The sequence below is a fragment of the Cibotium barometz genome, chromosome 10 (assembly GCF_041138505.1).
Source record: "Cibotium barometz isolate CiBa-2024 chromosome 10, ASM4113850v1, whole genome shotgun sequence".
NCBI classification, from domain to species: Eukaryota; Viridiplantae; Streptophyta; class Polypodiopsida; order Cyatheales; family Cibotiaceae; genus Cibotium; species Cibotium barometz.
The window spans coordinates 3719789-3736941 of record NC_141055.1 but is presented as its reverse complement, the minus strand read 5'-3'; the positions used below and the strand labels follow the sequence as shown (position 1 = coordinate 3736941).

At 46.6% G+C, this 17153-nt stretch overlaps 2 protein-coding genes across 2 annotated transcripts in view; one reads left to right on the top strand and one right to left on the bottom strand.

The window, feature by feature from the left end:
* TPP2 (tripeptidyl peptidase ii) overlaps positions 1 to 13338 on the bottom strand; it is a 99637-nt gene extending 86299 nt beyond the window's left edge. Inside the window, exons 1-3 of the mRNA XM_086803506.1 lie at positions 13137 to 13338; positions 12727 to 12901; positions 12357 to 12478 (exon numbers count right to left, since the gene is read on the bottom strand). Of these exons, the coding sequence (XP_086659632.1) occupies positions 12357 to 12478; positions 12727 to 12901; positions 13137 to 13195 (356 nt within the window). The 5' untranslated portion in view covers positions 13196 to 13338. The remainder of the gene's footprint in view (positions 1 to 12356; positions 12479 to 12726; positions 12902 to 13136) is intronic.
* Positions 39 to 3862, top strand: LOC147634447 (uncharacterized). Its single transcript, XM_086803359.1, has 3 exons — positions 39 to 2633; positions 2755 to 3070; positions 3156 to 3862. Exons 1-3 carry the CDS (start codon positions 1297 to 1299, stop codon positions 3636 to 3638), a joined length of 2136 nt encoding a protein of 711 aa, XP_086659485.1. The 5' UTR covers positions 39 to 1296; the 3' UTR covers positions 3639 to 3862.
* Positions 13339 to 17153: the final 3815 nt, after the last annotated feature.

The window sequence follows — 17153 nt, the reverse complement described above, 5'->3', positions numbered from 1 at the left end:
GAACAGAAGGTAGACATGACCCAGAGTATCATACTCTCTAAGATTCAACTTAGCATTGTACAATTCACCTGATCTTTGAAAATTTAAATCGAGTAATTACTCTTTCATACAAAACGTCCAAACACAAAAGGAAGCGTGATGATAATTTGCCTGATTCAGGGATGCTGTCCCACCGTGAAGAGGATGAGAGAGAGAGAGAGAGAGAGAGAGAGAGAGAGAGAGAAGCGTCTACTAAAGACCCGATGGGCCTATGAGACCAAAGTGATACAATAATGTCCATGGCATATCTCATCATGGAATGAAAAATAAAATAGAAACAAAACATGAACACATCTATCTCACTGGGGTGATACAAAACTATCCATGGAAACTCATCATGGAATACTAGGAACATAGAAACATGCGAGCAGCATCAGCCCCCAGTAGATGGTATACCACTCTCCAAAATATCAAGCATGGCACTAATGAGTATGGCCAAGAGGTCTTCCTCAACGATGTCACGTGGAAAGGTAGCTCCATGGCAGTGGAGCATGTCCTTGATCTAGAGCTACTGAGGGGATCATGGCCGACAGCCGGGGGCGTCGAGCACGTTGGAGTGCCGAGACGTAACTCCTCTCGAGCGAGGTGGGTCCAGAGCAGCTCGAGGTGGGTCCACAAGATGCACTGTATCAGTGTCCATCGCCTGGGTCTCGAAGAAACTCGTGATGGTTGGCTGGCGAGGGAAGAGGCGAGGTGGCTAGGGCCAAAGCTCTCTCAAGAAAGTGTCACTGTGTCTACGGAGCTCAAGCAAGAAGAGGCCTAGGCCATAGTAACCAGAAACGGCGTTTCCACCCCCTGGAAACGGTTCGGCCGTTTTCGGAAACGGCAGACCGGCGGAAACGCCGTTTTCATACATTTTTTTTGCAGGTTAAACAGGGGGGGCCGCGTGCGTTTTTTTCATTTCGCTCCTCCTTTCCTGCGCTTCTGCGAACCCTGCGCCTATCACCACAACGGCCCAAGGCTCAAGGCCAAGGCCCTAAGGCTCAAGCCTTTGCTCCCACAAGGGCCCAAGGCCTGTACTCTGCAACAGCCTGCTCTCCAGTCTCACAGGTGGCTGCCGGGCAGCCCATTCTTCAAGGCTTCAAGGCTCAAGCCCAAGCCTCCAAGGGCAAGTGTTCTCGAGGGCAAGTGCTTTCAAGTCTCACTATGCCTACAGATCCCTATTAGCAGTATGCAACAAAAGGGGATGGATATGTCGGAGGTGGGGGTTCCCGCAAGTGGAAATGTAATTTTTGTGGATATGAAAAAACAGGTTCAATGACCCGGGTAAAAGACCATTTGGGGCATGTCCCGGGCAGAGATGTCGCTTTATGTCAAAATGTGCCGCCCGATGTATTGGCATCACTTGAGGGTTGGAGAAAGCAACGCCTTGGTTTGGATGTTGGTGAGCAACATATGGCAGCACATGCAACAGGTGAAGCATCCTCGAGCCAAGTGGCCTCTTCAAAGAGGACTAGAGTTGAGAGCCAGACAGATGTTGATAGTGCACATGTATCTTCGAGTGTGGGTGAGGGCCCTAGTGCAAAGAGGACGCCTTTACCTAGTGTGGAAGTGCCTGCAAAGGGTTCATTGCAAAGAGCAAGCATTACAGCAGGCTTGCAAAAGCAAGCCATGAAGGAGGCAACAAGGGAGGTCACGCGCTTGTTTATACGGTGTGCTATCTCTTTCAATGTGGCTCGCACCATACAATGGAAGAAGACCATGCAGGCCGTTAGCCGCATTGGCTGTGAGTGCGAGGGTCCCTCGACTGAGACAATCCGCACACGAGAATTAAAGAGGGAGAAACTCAACGTAGAAGGCCAGCTTGAGTTTTTGAAAGAAACATGGAAGAAATATGGCTGCACTATCTTATGTGATGGATGGTCAGATGTACGCAAGAGGAATGTGTATAATGTGCTTATCTCCTCTTGCAAAGGCACCATGTTTTACAAGGCCATTGATGCATCGGCTGCGGGTCTCACCGTTACAGGTCTCTTTATTTGGACACACATCAAGAAGGTGATTGAGGAGATTGGCCCACAAAATGTTGTGCAAGTTATTACGGACAATGGAAGCAATTGTGTCTCCATGGGGAGTATGTTGGAGGATGCATTCCCAACAATTGTGTGGACCCCTTGTGCCTCCCATAGTCTTGATTTATTGATTGAGGATTTGGGGAGAATTTCTTGGGTCAGCGAAATCTTTGCCACCGCGAGGAGCATTGTCAAATTTGTGACACAAAGACCAAAGGTTTTGAGCATGTACAGGGCTAATAGTACCTTGGAGCTTCTCAAGCTATCCACTACGAGGTTTGCATACATGTTCGTAGTGCTTGAGCGGCTTCTTCGTGTGCGGCCAAATCTGATTCGCACTATTAGCTGTGATGCATGGATCCAGTCGGGTAAGAGTATGACCCCAAAGTTTGTGGATTTTAGACGCAAGATCCTCAATGAAGCATGGTGGGAAGAGGCAGAGGCATTAGTGAAGACCTTAAATCTCATCTACACGGTCTTGCGCATTACGGACATGGAGGGAAGTACACTAGGCCTCATTTATGAGTACATGGATAGGATCGGGAAGGCACTAGACAACAATGCCTACCTATCTGTAGAGAGGTCCGTATTTCTTCGCTCATGACTCATGGCTCATGAGCCTTTGCCAAATTGCCTTTTTGTCTTGGCTCTTTTCTAAGTTCTAACTTTAAAGTCTTTCTTTGGTTTTGTTTGTTACTTGTAGAATCGCGGAGATCAAGCAGATTTGGCAAAACCGTTGGGTTTGGTTTCATAGACCAATCCATGCCGTGGCTCATGTGTTGCATCCTCTATGGCGTAGCGAGGATCAGCTTGAGTGTGAGGAGCTAAACGATGGCTTCCAAACCTATGTGGAGAAATGGTGTGGTGGCAATTTGGAGATGTTGCGATGCTTAGAGGATGATCTCCTTGCTTTCCGCAACAACACTGGCTACTTCACAAGACCTACTGAAAAAATTCGAGAAACGCAGCTTCAGCCGGTCTCATGGTGGGAGAAATATGGACATGGTGTGCCTACGTTGGTGAGTAAGAAGCCCCTCTGCTTAAGCTTTAACGGCGACACCTTATTTGTATAATGTACTAATCCTAAATCTGCTCTTTGAACAGAGACGTCTTGCCATTCGAGTCCTCTCACAAGATTGCAACTCTGGATCTTGTGAGAGGAATTGGAGCACATGGGCGCTCTACCATACGAAGAGGAGGAACAAGTTGACTACAGCCCAACTTGAGCGTCTTGTTTTCTGCAATTGTAACTTGAAGCTTCTTGAGCGGGCAGCTATGGGTCCTGAGCCAATGCAAGTGAATGTCGACAAGATTGACATTGAGAAGGTGCGGGATATTCCCACAATTCTACAAGAGGACCGAGATCTTTACACTTTGCTTTACGAGGAGTCCACAACACCAGTTCACGACACACGTGGTGGTGGTCGTCGTAGGAGAGGGAGGCCGGCTGCAGCTAGTACTAGTGCTGCTAGAGAGGAGGCTACTGGAGAGGACTCATCTTCTTGCAGTGAGGACACACGCGAGAGCCATGAGGACTCTCAGGAGGATTCAGACTCCTCGGGTGCTTCAGATGAGGCTCAACAGTGATCACTGATTCACTGATGTTCCATGTTTTTTGTTTAGTTTTTCTTATCCTTAGGGATTATGGACAGCCGGCATGTCGGTTATTTTGTAGTTTTTGAACCTCTGACTCCCAAGTTTGATGATCATTGCTGATATGTATATGATGTATTATGATCACAATTTGCAGCTCGCTATGTATGCTTCGGCCTTCAGCCTTTAGTTTTTTATGGTTCACATGAATTTGCCGCGACATCATACATGTCCATAATCTACATTCTGTTAAGTGTTATGATTCTAATGTCCACTCGAGTCTTTGATGTGTCTTGTTTGAGGTCTCTATGCATGTTTTTTGCATCTCTTGACATAAGTTTATTTAATAGGATGTCTCTATACATGTTTTTTACATGTCTAAAAAAAATTCAAAAGAAACTCCGTTTCTTGCCATTTCCGACCTCGCGGAAACTCGGAAACACCGTTTCCAACCCGGTCCGAACCGACCGTTTCTGCCGGTCCAGGTTACTATGGCCTAGGCAACGCTGGTCCGGGTAGTCAATGATCCCGGAGAGTGGGCCAAATCCCTCACGAAACAGACAGTAAAATCTCCCGCGAATCTCTCAGTATACTGGGCACCTACATATGTAATGCTCCTCCGTCTCAACCTCTGTGTAGCATAATCGGCAGAACCTCTCCTCTCTGGATCTCCGTATGAGCTTCTCGGCTCTAAGGACGCGCTCAGTTCGTCCTATCTCCAGGCGCTGGGATGTGTCACCAGCCTCGACATTTCCCAGTATGAAAGGGATCTAGTGGACTCCAGGATGTCTAAATATTTGGAAAGTACAAGCTTTGGGAACACTCCTAAAATTTAGGAGAGTTACTATTTTTGACCGACTCCGATGGAAATTCTGTTCGCGTCATTACATCTGGAATTGAGCAGATACCAAGAGTTGACAAAGTGCCTATGACAGAATGTCTACTAGTTGGGATATTTTTAGAGGTAAAGATTAAGGGAAAACACATCTCTTAGATTGGGACATGTGGCAAGAAAGTGGATCAAAGTGAGACAAGTGGCCTCACACTTGTCAGAAAGTGGATCAAAGTGAGACAGGTGACCTCAAACTTGTCACTCCAGCTATAAAGTGGCTCTCCACTTGTCATTGTAGCCTTCTCTTGCCATTTTAGCTCTTGGGAGGCCCATCTATAAATTGGAGCCCTCTCTCTTCATTAATAGAGGCTCTCTTGCTGCACACTAGCCTCTACCACCGTTGCAGGCTGCCCTAATGATGGCTACTCTCTTTCTCTCTTACTGTACAAGCCCTTGTACCTCCTGTATCAGACACTGTATTGGCTGCACCAGCCCTTGTACTGGTTGTACCTACTGTACCAGCCATTGTACCGACTGTACCAACCACTGTACCTGTTGTACCAACCTTTGTACCTACCGTACCAACCATTGTACCTACTGTACCAGCCACTGTACCTACTGTACCGGCTGAATGGAGAGTTGTACTTGTTGTATCAACTCTATTGCATGAAGACCCATGGTTTTTGGGAAAGAATCAGTACCCACACGGAGGTATATGGATTATATTGTTGGTTCAGCATTTCTACAGCTTGAGTTCCGGCTTAGTTGCCTCGTGTTGGGCTGTGTTATAGCATTTGTATATGGATAATCCGGCATCTCCCGTGGGGAGAGTAAGGCCCTCAAAGCTTGTACATGATATTATTCTCCTTGGGTAATTAAATACTCCAAGGGGGGGGGAGGGTCGGCCCATTCCGGCCTCTATGCAGTGTCACATGTGCAAGCTCCATTTTCCGCATTTGTGGATGTTTTGTCCAGCTTTATGTTTTATGCAAAGTGATGATGGATATATGTTAAGGATGTGGCCATGTTTAAATGTTTTAATATGCATTGATGGTATCAACAAGTGTGTCAAAGGCCCTAGTTCCCCGGGCACCGCCGCGAGTTACACGATGAAACCCGTATCTGGCCAATCGCAATCCGCATGGCATGGGACATGTGAACACTTAGGTAGCCCGGCTGCTATATGAATCCATCTTCACTGAGTGTGAGGAAGCGATCTCTAAAGAAGTGGATCTTTGTTGGGAGCTCTCGAGGTGTGATCCATGTGCAATGGGTGTAGAGGCTGAGCAGATCTAACCAGATAACCCGGTTGGTATCCTTGTGAGAGAGCCAGAGAAAAGGGGAGTCCAAACTGTAGTGAAGGGGTGGTAGGCAATCCATGCAGAGTCCATATATTGAGAACCAAGCGGAAAATAATGCATACCATACTCCACAGTGGTCCTCAAGTGCTAGATGTCTCAAGGACTCTAGGGCAAGCCTTGGGTACATGTGGGGATCCGTGTGACTGATGCAATGGAGGTATGCAACTGATGGAAGAGTGCATCCACTACCATCGGGACTACAACAAACTCTGCCTCGATAATCTCTTTTGGGACTAATGTTTTGCTGCGGATCATTAGGGAGAACATCATGACTTGGGGCCTCTCAACTCGCTGCCAATCCTCATCAAATAAATCTGGCCCCAGAAGGCTTCTCCATACATCAAGGCAAGTGTGACGACGGTGTGAGAAAGCCAACCCTTCGTGTTGGGCTCTTGGAAATGTACCTAGAAACACTGCCGCTCAAGTAGGCTCAAGGCTACAAATCCCCGTGTCACTCTAGCGTGTGTTGCGGGAAGCATGGTGAAGCATGGGCCACTGGAAGTGCCACCAACGTAGACATAGGATGACACAATCTCCAGAGGATCCCCTCTATATGTGAAGCTCAATCTGGATGTGAAGGGGTGAAAAACGTGAGCATACTTAAAGTACTTATCTATATATATAGTAAAAAACGTGAGCGTACTTAAAGTACTTATCTTGATGCATACTTTACATACTCGTACCGTACACGTACCATACCGCACCGTACCTAAAGTACTCAACCACTATGTCCATAAGTCCTGTAAGGCATCCATTTATCTTTGAAACCCCTCGGCTGAATCTGAGAGGAGGACAATGTCATCTGCATAAAGTAGTATGGGCATCAATATGCCTGCCAATGTTGGACCAGCCCCGCCTAATCCGTCAATGAAGCTCGAGATCTCATCAATGTAGAGGCCAAAAAGTGTAGGTGATAGAGTGCAGCCATGTTTCACCCCAATAGTGCTCCAGACCTCATACGATGTACTTCCTAGGGCTCTCACTCGTCCGGTGATGAACTCTTTCAGGGCGTGTCAAATGCGACTCGTAGACAGTGTAGGATGCGGGCTCAGGGTGCAGTATCAAAAGCTTTACGAATTCCACAAAGCAGCAGTAAATCCTTTGATGTTTTGCTCTACCCTCTTGATGATGGCACGGAGGGTGAAAATGTGGTCAAGGGTAGATTAGCTCCTCCAAAAGCCTACCTGTTTTAAGGCATTGCATCCCTGTCTCTCTGCAAATAAACTGAGCTCCGCCTTTGGCACAAATCCATAGAGTTTGGCCAATGTGTGGCCAATCATGATCGCCCTATAACTATTGGGATCAATTGAATCTCCAACTGAGAGAGAGAGAGAGAGAGAGTTCTAAGAGAGTTGTTTCGTTTTGTTGTTTTCTCTTGAATTAGGGTTTCGTTTTGCTGTTTTTTTGCAAAATTAGGGTTTTGTTTTGTTGTTTCTTCTGTTTTAGGGTTTCATTTTGCTGTTTTCAGCTTTCTTTAGGGTTTTGTTTTGCGGTTTTGTTGCACAGAGCTCTCATATCACCCTAATACATCCCTCATGGGCCGCTGTGACATGGTGTGAGAGACAGCGAGCGAGAGAGAGAGAGAGAGAGAGAGAGATGGCTGACCATGCTAAGGCTTTTCATCAGAAAGTTGTGATGGTTCAATTGGATATGGAAAAGCTTATGACCATGTTAGCTAGCCCTTTTTATCACAGCTTATGCAAGTAATGGGTTTTGGTGCTCGCATGTCTAAGCTTATACACACTATCAGCAATCAGGGAGTGGCAAGGATTTTGCTTAATGGGAGTGTGACGGAAGGCATCGGGCTGACTCGATCATTACAACAAGGTTGCCTGCTTAGTCCACTTTTGTTTGCTATTGTCACTCACCCTATGGTTTTTTATCTTGAAGAGCCAACGGCTAATCGAGAGATTGTTGGTTTGCGATTGCCTAGCGGAGAGCGAATTGTTGGTCAGGCTTTTGCAGATGACACGTTCATGTTCCTTCGGGCTCAGAAATCAAATATTGATAAAACTATGGAAGCATCGAAATTATTTTCTCTCGCTTCGCGGTTGTGTACTAATATGCACAAATCAGCCCTACTTAGCGGCACAGAGGTTTATTTGGTTAATATGGGCAGGCATGTTAAAATTATACCCATGGCAATATTTTTAGACATTTGGGCTATCCCATTGGAGTTCATGTTCCTTAGAGAGCCTTGTTGGATTGGATGTCAGGTAGGAGTGAGGACAACTATGTGTATTGGATATCTCTGGTGAGATCTACCAGCAAATGCCCAGCTACTATTGGCCCCGTCATTCGACGAAGATTGCCACCATCATCTTGCCCGTCAACTCCTCGCCCGCTTGCTTCAAACTGCTCGTCGCTAGGCAAATGACACATCACTACTGTGAACTCCTGCCTCTTTGACTATTGTATGTTGTTGTTGTGCACCGCCAAGTGCCAGTGCAGCACCGTGAGCGCAGCCGAGCAAAAACAGCCAATGCAGTGCTCCATGTCGTCTCTGGTCGCCTCCAACTTCTATGTCTGTTCACGAGCGGTGCTCTGCAAGCGCTTCCAGCTATCACATCCCTCTGACTGGCAGCACCTCTACTATGCCCATGCGTCTTTTCCAGCCGTCGCACCTCCTTGTGTTGCTTTGCCAAGCTGCCAACGCCTCCACTGCGCATTAGTTGTGCCTACAGTATCGTCATTGTTGCCTGTGCCTGACATGTTTGTTTGCCATGTGCTGGTTGCTCGCCACCACCACCTACTTTGGCTTGTACATTGCTGGGCTCCACCTATTGCTTCGCCCTCTTTGCTCAGCCCGGCTACCACTCCCAATCACCTCTCTACCACACCTGAGTGCCGCTTTTGAGGAGCGTCACCCACACTGGTCCTCCCTCAATTAGGCGCGTCAACCAACACCTCTTCCCGTGCAATCCACCACTACCTTAAATTGCTGCTCGCCACATGTCCTGCATCTTCACTGGCTACAAGGCATATTCTATATGCCTGCCTCACCACCGACTCTTCTCGAGCTGCTCTCATTCTCGCACTGCATCTTTGGAGGCAATCTTTGGGCTACACTCCTAAAATGCATGGTGGATTATATATACTTGTTCCACATTATCATCTCTTGGCAAGAAAGGCCACCATGATTGCCACTTTTTTTCAACTTCGGCAGCCATGGGCCATAAATTTGCAGGAATGCGTGCATCCATCAATACTAGAGCTTATGGCAATTGGCACATTTCTCACTGGAAGCAGTGCTTAGTACATTTGAAGAAAAAATTCGAAGCAAACCTTATGCATCTTCCCTTCTTCGTGATTGGAAATTGACTTTATCTTCTATTCACCGGGATGGTAGAGATGCGCTGACTCGGAATTCTTTTCGATCGAAAAGCATCCATAGGTCTTCAGTGTTTCCTCAACCGCTTAACATACAGGAACCACAAAAGGCCTGCTTTTTGACCTCTATTGGACTAACCAATATGGCGGATGTCGTAACAGATGAGGGATTTGTGTTGACTTTTCCACAAGCCTTTTTGAAATAGAACTTGCATCTACATCACAAGCAAGTGTGGAAAATTATTACTACCTTGTTCCGGCCTTTTGAACCCATCCCACCCTTGGATGATCAGGACAAACTTCATGATAGGAAACTTGTTGGGTCATACCAATTCTCTTCGATTGGATGTGCTTTGGGCAAGTAATGTGTACAAATTGTTGCTTCCTTCCCCGTGGATTCAGCCTCATGCCGATACGTTATGGGGATTGCATAAGAATACTAAACGATGGAAATGAAGGCTTCGAATAAGTTGGGTTGTAAGCTGCCTCGCAAACAGTGTCTATTCTTATGGAGATGCCTTGTGTGAATTCTTCCAGTTTCTACTTTTCTGGCAAACGACACATCTCCAATGATAGATGTAGACAACATTCAGAGTCCGTTCCCCATCTTGTTTGGCATTGCACAAAGTCCAGGAAGTTCTCGCAACAACTGCTCACAACATCCAAGGACATTTTCCATCGTTCAAAGCAAGAAAACTCTTATGGATTTTTGGTGTTTTGCAACCTTGCATGGGCTAGATTTGACACTTTCATCATCTGGATGAGATACAGCGCACTCTAGACTATTTGGAAGGCTACGAACCATATTATGTTTCGACAGCCTTGTCTGGATGCTTATCCTTTCTTTCATGCCATGACTGTCGACATCTGGAGGCTATTGATATCCCAGAGTTTGAAGTCTTTTTCTATTGTTTCTAGCTTTCTTCCTTGAGTGACTCCTCTCTGTGAAGTACTTCCTCCCCATGAATATTGTTTCTTGGTAATAAAACATAGGTTTTTTACTTTTTTCTTAAAAGTGGTTGCCGCTTCAATCTTCTGTTCGAAATGGCAAACCATTGTAATAGAACCCATTGCATCTCACAGAAGAGGAGATAATATCTACAAACTCCCCAAGTTCTCAATTCATCAAGCGGATCCTTATGCATGTGAAAATCCGACGCTTCAAACTTTCATACATATTTTGCAAGAACAATTTTCAGCCATTAAAAATGCTTGGGGGGATGCACTACGTCCGAAATTCTGTGTGGCAGTGGTCATGTTGATTCGCTATGAATTTCAACCATGTGTCGCATGTAATAATCCGTTGGGAAGATGGATAGTACTCCAATGCCAAGTGAATGGACAGACATTTGAATCCGGTGGTGTATATGCATTAGGGACTTCTTTAATCAGAACTCAAATGTGGAAAAAATTCAGAGCCTACCCTTGGCTTTCACATGCATTTTTTGTGTGGAGACTTCAACAACGCAACGCACGCAAAATAATAATAATAATAATAACAACTTCAAAAAAAAATTTGAATAAAAAGTGGCATGGTATTGATGATGTGGCGATGGTGTCGTGGGCTGTGGGATTGACACGTGGCAAGAAAACAACGCAACATGACCTTATACGCTTGGTATAAAGCGACTAGCTTTTGGAAACGAAAAGATTAAAAGCTTTTGAAAACTAAAAAGAGAAGAGCTTTTATTATTAAAAAGATGCTTTTTGGACTATAAGTGAGTTTTAAAGTGCTTTTTCTGAAGTGCTTTTGGGCAAGAACTACAAACTCAGCTATTCTCTCATTGGTGAGACATGTAAAAAGACAATAGAGCTCTCTAGCTCTAAGAACTTGTACTCAAGACTCCTCCAAGGAGTTTTATCTAATATAACAAAGAAAAGGGGGGGGGGGTCAGCCCAACATTATTTCAACCCCTAGTGTGGTGTCTTCTCTCTCTAATGTCTCTTTTGTTTATTTTCAGATTTTCTCAAGGTTTTATGCTTGAAATTGTTGTTTTCTTGAGGATAAGTTAAGTACCCGTGTTTCAGAGACCAAAAGTAATACAATGGTACCATGGATATACTAAGCCATGGAAGAACTGAAAAGGAAATTAAAAAATGCAAAAAACAGCCATGTCTCTAAACATCAGATAGCAAATGATTATCCTATGATCCATCCTTAGCTAGTACCAATCTCAGGACAGAAAGAGGGCCATTCCTCTGCAATGGGAACATTGTCTCTGTGTGGTGGAGGGTCTTGATGCTTTGGGTCAGTCGCATCTGGCTCGTAGAATAGATCGACTCTCACACAAAGAATTTGTCTCTAGGGTGTGGAGCCGGAGGTGGGCTCTGAAGTCGAAGCAAAGGCACTGGTATGTATGGGCGGTGGGCTCTGGAGTCGAAGCAAAGGCACTGGTATGTATGGGTGGTGGCCTCTGTAGTGCATGCATGTACCACAAAGATATCTCTGATGCATAGTCACATGGGACACGAAATGGGGACGGGGAACGGGGATGGAAAAGATTGAGAATGGCCATTCCCTGTGACTATAGAGTGACATGGGACGGGAATGGGAATGGGAAGATGCTTCCATCCCCAACATTCCCGACTCTAAAAATGCGTTGTGATGACTCTGTGGGGGGTGTCCTGTCCGGGCTGGGCCTATCTCTCAGCATGCCACCTAATGTAAGGTCTGAGCTCCATCAAGTACATGCCCAGCCATCTCTAATCCTCGTCCTGTATCGCCTGTGCGAGTGGCCTGAATCCGTCTCCAGAAGGCAGTGGAAACTGCCCCGTATCTTGTGGTAAGCCGGACACCTAGACATACAATGGGCCTTATCCTCTACTGCTCCCATGGTGCATGCTAGGCATGATTGTACTTCCTTATGATTTTATGTATTATGGTTCTTGCCATGTGTGATTATATATAATGTGCGTTTATATACGAGCCTACGGGTCTCGGCGCTCGCATTGTACTGGGATTTTTATAGAGGATTGCCTCTATTAGTTCTACTTTTTAACAGGGATTTTAGAGAAGTACTAGTAAATAAATGTGCCACCCACTAACAGCTAAATATACTGCTTCTAGTAAGTAAACCACTTTAATGAACCAAATGTCATTATGGGTTTCTTAAATCACCCTGTTTTTCAAAGATACTGAATGTATCTGCCAGTTGGAAAGTTTCAACCTTAGAAAGAGAAGGTGCAAACCTGTCTACTTGTAGCAGTCCAAAGCCAGTTGTTAAGATTTCTTCTGGATCATTTCCGATAGAAGCAGCTGTGTTTTCCAAGGCCTTGCGTACTACCCATGGGCTTATAGTCTGGCCTTGGGCCTGCAACTCCATAGGGTAAAAAGTAACTACTTGCACTCTTTTTAAAATGTCCAAGGCAACATGTATTCGCATGTGTATAGCAGGCCAGACACTCTTACAACTCAAAAACTCTCTATTTCAAAAGAAGCATAAGCTCTATGTACATGCAGTGTAATTGAATACATAACCTGTACATGGGTGGATGACAACCAGAATCAACTTTACGTTCCTAATGATTACAGTTTAGTGACACGCTAAAAACAGCTAACCTTCAATGCACTGAGCACGAGTGCAATGCCACCACATGCGCATGGTGAAGACATTGATGTTCCATTCATCAACATGCGGCATTGAAGAGTCCACTGAGGAACTGGTGCAACAGCTGCACCAGGAGCACTCAAGCACACACCCACATCTCCATCAGCTGTAGGGCCTCTGCTTGACCTGAAAACAGAATTGCAAAGAAGTTAAGATTTGAACGAGGAATGAACCCAGTAAGAGTGTGCTGAAAAACTGATTTCTATTGCCGAATAGAGTCAGGCTTCTTCAAAAAATAAAGGCAGGTTGTACAAGGTAGACAAAACAATGGTCTTTTCGTCCTAATTTTGCTGGAAAAAATGTTGAGGATACAAACTTGAAAACATTTCATTTATAGGCATTAAAATTTAAAATAACTCACCAAGTGTACTGAAGCCCTTCAGTAGGTGGCTCCACTATAGAGTGAGCGGCAACAGCCATAGTGGGTGACACATATGCTCCGATACCTATGATGCTCGATGAAGTACCTCCTGGAGCACCCACTGTGTTCAGCGATGGCCCAGCATTACCAGCACTGCTTACAAAGATCACCCCATACTTATTCACAACCTGCTCATCACAACAACGCAAATTAGTTCATTTGATTCCTGGCCGCAATTTCCTAAACTATCACAAGCTGACTCCCATTCACGACATCCATACAAACATACCTTAGCTTGACAAAATTTAAACAAAATTGCACACGAAAGAACAGAAACGTGATTGATTTCAATAACTAAAGTAAATCACAACGTGTACAGAATGTAAATTGCACAAATAAAGGGCATTTCAAGAGCTTAGCTTCTTCCCGGGAACCACAAAGGGGGACTGTAGTGTCAAGTGGGGTCACCACCTCTCTGTGACAAAAGGGCAAAGCCTCCAGCCCGCCGCTTCCGCATGCGGTCAGAACCTCCATGAAGCTTCCCCCACTGACCGCGGTGGGTATGAATAATGTCGAGCCAAATGCTCCTGATGGGCTCAACAGGAGGAGTATGGGTACCCTTGATGGCCTCGCTGCATCTAGCTCGCCAAATGTGCCAGGCTGCAATGCTGCTGCAAATCTTCCATCTCTGACATGAGCCTAGTCGAAATACTATGTGATCTCTAGGTGGGACTATGACTCGTACTGCCGAAATACTATGGTGAGAGACCTGAAGGGCTAGCCCTCCCCCATGCTTCTCATAAGCCCTGACCACCACAGCCTCTGGGGCCGAAGCAATAGTGCCCCATGTAATGATCCAAGTCGAGCCCCTGTCCATAGTGAAGATACGGAGAATCCGTTGGCAGATCTCTTGAGCCTTCGGACAATCCCAAAGACAGTGTCGCTGAGACTCCTAAGGGTGGCTGCACCGCGGGCAAGCTGCTAGCCTACCTCCAACTGCCAAGCTCCTATGTGCCATCAGCTAAATAAAGAGGGTGATCTCTCTCAGCCGAAAACTGTCCCATAGCCTCTTCCAAAAATCTAAAAGGAAACACGGTGAGAGAACCTGTGACTACCAATGTGCTGTTGTTGCCAAGGTGCCATCAATCTCTGGTATCTAGATCCTCAGGCACACTATATGCAAAGAAGGGGTATCTAGAGTCTCCTCCCGATCAGCGGGATCATGCCAAGTCCACTCCCCCGGTTCTCACTGGTCGGCACTCCCATATCCATAGTCGCCAAAATATCTCCCTGGCCACTTTGGCCGGTGGTGGGTCTATGTGCCACTCCCGTGCCAGAAAGCCAATCACTCTCTCCAAGGTGCATCCCTTGAAGTCCTCTATGGGAAGCTCGGATCTCTCAAGTATGCCATGGGATCCAATACAAAAAGTGAGCAGACAATTGTCCTCATTTGCTCTGTGGACCGCCACGAGAATATGTCTGGTAAACACACCTAGCCACATTGGGGGGGTCGGGTCTAGCATAGGAGTCAGGCACTCCTAAGGGATAGCTGAGTCGATGTCGATGTTGAGCCTGTCTCACCCCGGACCTCTCTCCTGCACCTTCGGGGGTAATTGTCTGTGTGCGATCCAATCTCCAAGAGACCTCGTTGGTCCCATGCTCAAGGCGCCCCATGATACATGGGGTCGGGCCCCCAACATGTGGTCAGTGGGTAAACGCATCACGAGGTTCCAAACCAAAGGTTGCCAAGCCGCTTCTCCGAGGCTGCCGAAGCGATCTGTCTAAGGGCCGACCTGAGATGATCCCAAGCTCGAAGTAAGCTAGCTACAAATTTGTCCTCAAACGTTGGACTAAAACCGCAGGCCCGCATCTCTGTGAAAATCGATGTGGTACTCTGCGACCAAGGGCCCCCAAGACTCGGGGTGGGGGCTGAAATCTAGGCCAATAAGAAATCCCTCCAGAGCTCACCAACAAGAAGCTGTCCTCTAACAATCAGCTAACAATCAGCTTGCCCAGCAGGACATGGCTCTGAATAACATGGTCTATGAGGTATAGGCTAGCCCCCCTCCACGACATGGCTGAATGATCACTCTCCATGCCACCTTGGCCATGGTTGGCCTGCAGTCACTACCGGCCCATAAGAAGTTTCGGCTCAATGGTTGTTCCTAGCCAATATATGCCCGAGAGAAGGCCCAGCACGAAGCGATGTACCACATGGTGGCAAGAAGTTCCTCATTCGTCACCACCACTCTAGCTGCTAAGGAGAGCCTCACAGAACTCCAGTGTATAAAAGCTTCTTCCGCATTCTCAAAAGAAGTGGGGCGAGCTGCTGCTTGGGAGAGATATCAATGCCCACCTTGCAACCAAGATAAAGAACTGGAGTACCCTTGGAGATCCACTGGAAAGCCTCAACTGGGCGGCAGGTCAAGGCGGGTGCTGAGCCTACCTAAAAACCACATGACTTGTGCCAGTTGATCTGTGCTCCTAATGCGCGGCAGAAAATCTGGATCGCCTCCACGAATCTCTAGAGATTCCCCACGTCTCCTGAAAGGAAGGCTGTTGTGTGGTCTGCAAAAACGCTGAGTCAAGCAGCTCGTTCTACATGCGGATGTTAAGACGCAATCCCTGAAGCCCGGTCTCCTGGGCTAAGGGAAAATACTCATGGCCTTGGCGACGAATAGGAAGAGGTAAGGTGCCAAAGGACTGCCTTCCCGAACCGAGCACAGGAGGGAGAATCTATCGCCACGGGCTACCTTAATGAGAACCTGGCTGTGTGATACTCAGTAAAGTCCTTAGACTCCACGAATCCACTCCATGGAGAATCCCATCCGGCTCATCGGGCCTTCCAAAAAGCTCCAATCCACCCTATCATAAGCTTTCTCAAAGTCTAGGAGTAGCACTATGAGGTCCTGTTGCTGCATCGTGGCCGACAATGTCGCCTCCTAGAAGCTGAAAATATTGTCCAGAATGCTCCGATCTTCAACAAAGCCGGTCTAAGTGTCATGAATCAAGTCCGAGAGAAAGGGCTGACATCTCATGCTGTTGATGGCCTTGGCCAAGATCTTATAGGCGGTCCCTAGAAGAGTGATGGGTCTCCTCTGTCGGATCCCCAATCTGTCACCACCCTCCTTTGGAATCAAGTGAATCAAACCCTCTAAGAGCCTCTCTGGCATGGCACCTATGACAATAATCTCATTCAAGGCAGCTGGAAGGCCGCCTTCCATGAGGTCCCAATGACCAAGAAAGAAAGAGACTGGAAGCCCATCCACCCCTGGGTAATGCCGTCATCGCCTCCGCCAACTCCTCTGCTGTGAATGGAGTCAGTAACAAGGACCGATGAGAGGGGAAAACCACCCTCCTCTCCTCAATGGATAGTCTCTCAACCCATGGGCTATCTGGGGAACTCTCCTGAAGCCGCTGTAAAGAGGCTAGGCCCCTCCTCAGATTCCAGTCCTGCTCTCGAAACCCCTCCAATCTGCTTTGAGCTGCCTCCAGCAAGAAACCATTGATCTCCCCTAGGCCAACTTCTTCTGTGGTGAGACCATCATAGGGAGAAAATCATGCAGTAAAGAAGCTATGGTTCACCATATTCGTCTCTGATGTAGACTTAGATGATAAAGTGTCAAAGCTTGTGGAAAAGAAAGTACATAGCCCCTATCATTCATCACATCCTCAACATGTCTGACTGCTTTGGTAGAAAGGAAATAAGCCCTTCTCGGCTGTAAAAGAGCAAGAGGTTGCTTAAATGCACGACTCCAATGGATGCTCTCTTTGCGAAGGAAGTTGCTGCCTTGATTAGGCGGTCTACCAAACCATTTAATGTGAGCCATCAAATCTGCCAGTCTTGAATCAATTTCGTAGAAAACGGGCATCCAAATATAACTTCAACATGACTAATCGTCCAATGCCCAAAGATTGGAATTTTCATTGTTGCAACAAGACTTGATAACATTAAAGTCCAGGCCCCAGGGCTGTTTTTTCTCCAACAAACTCAAAAGAAGAGAAGCTTTCCTGGCA

Excerpts from the sequence above, each read along its gene's own strand:
- LOC147634447 (XM_086803359.1), top strand. The coding sequence starts at position 1,297 with ATGACCCGGGTAAAAGACCATTTGGGGCATGTCCCGGGCAGAGATGTC. Across the intron at positions 2,634-2,754 it reads GCCTACCTATCTGTAGAGAG|AATCGCGGAGATCAAGCAGA; the intron begins GTCCGTATTTCT and ends TGTTACTTGTAG. Across the intron at positions 3,071-3,155 it reads GACATGGTGTGCCTACGTTG|AGACGTCTTGCCATTCGAGT; the intron begins GTGAGTAAGAAG and ends CTCTTTGAACAG.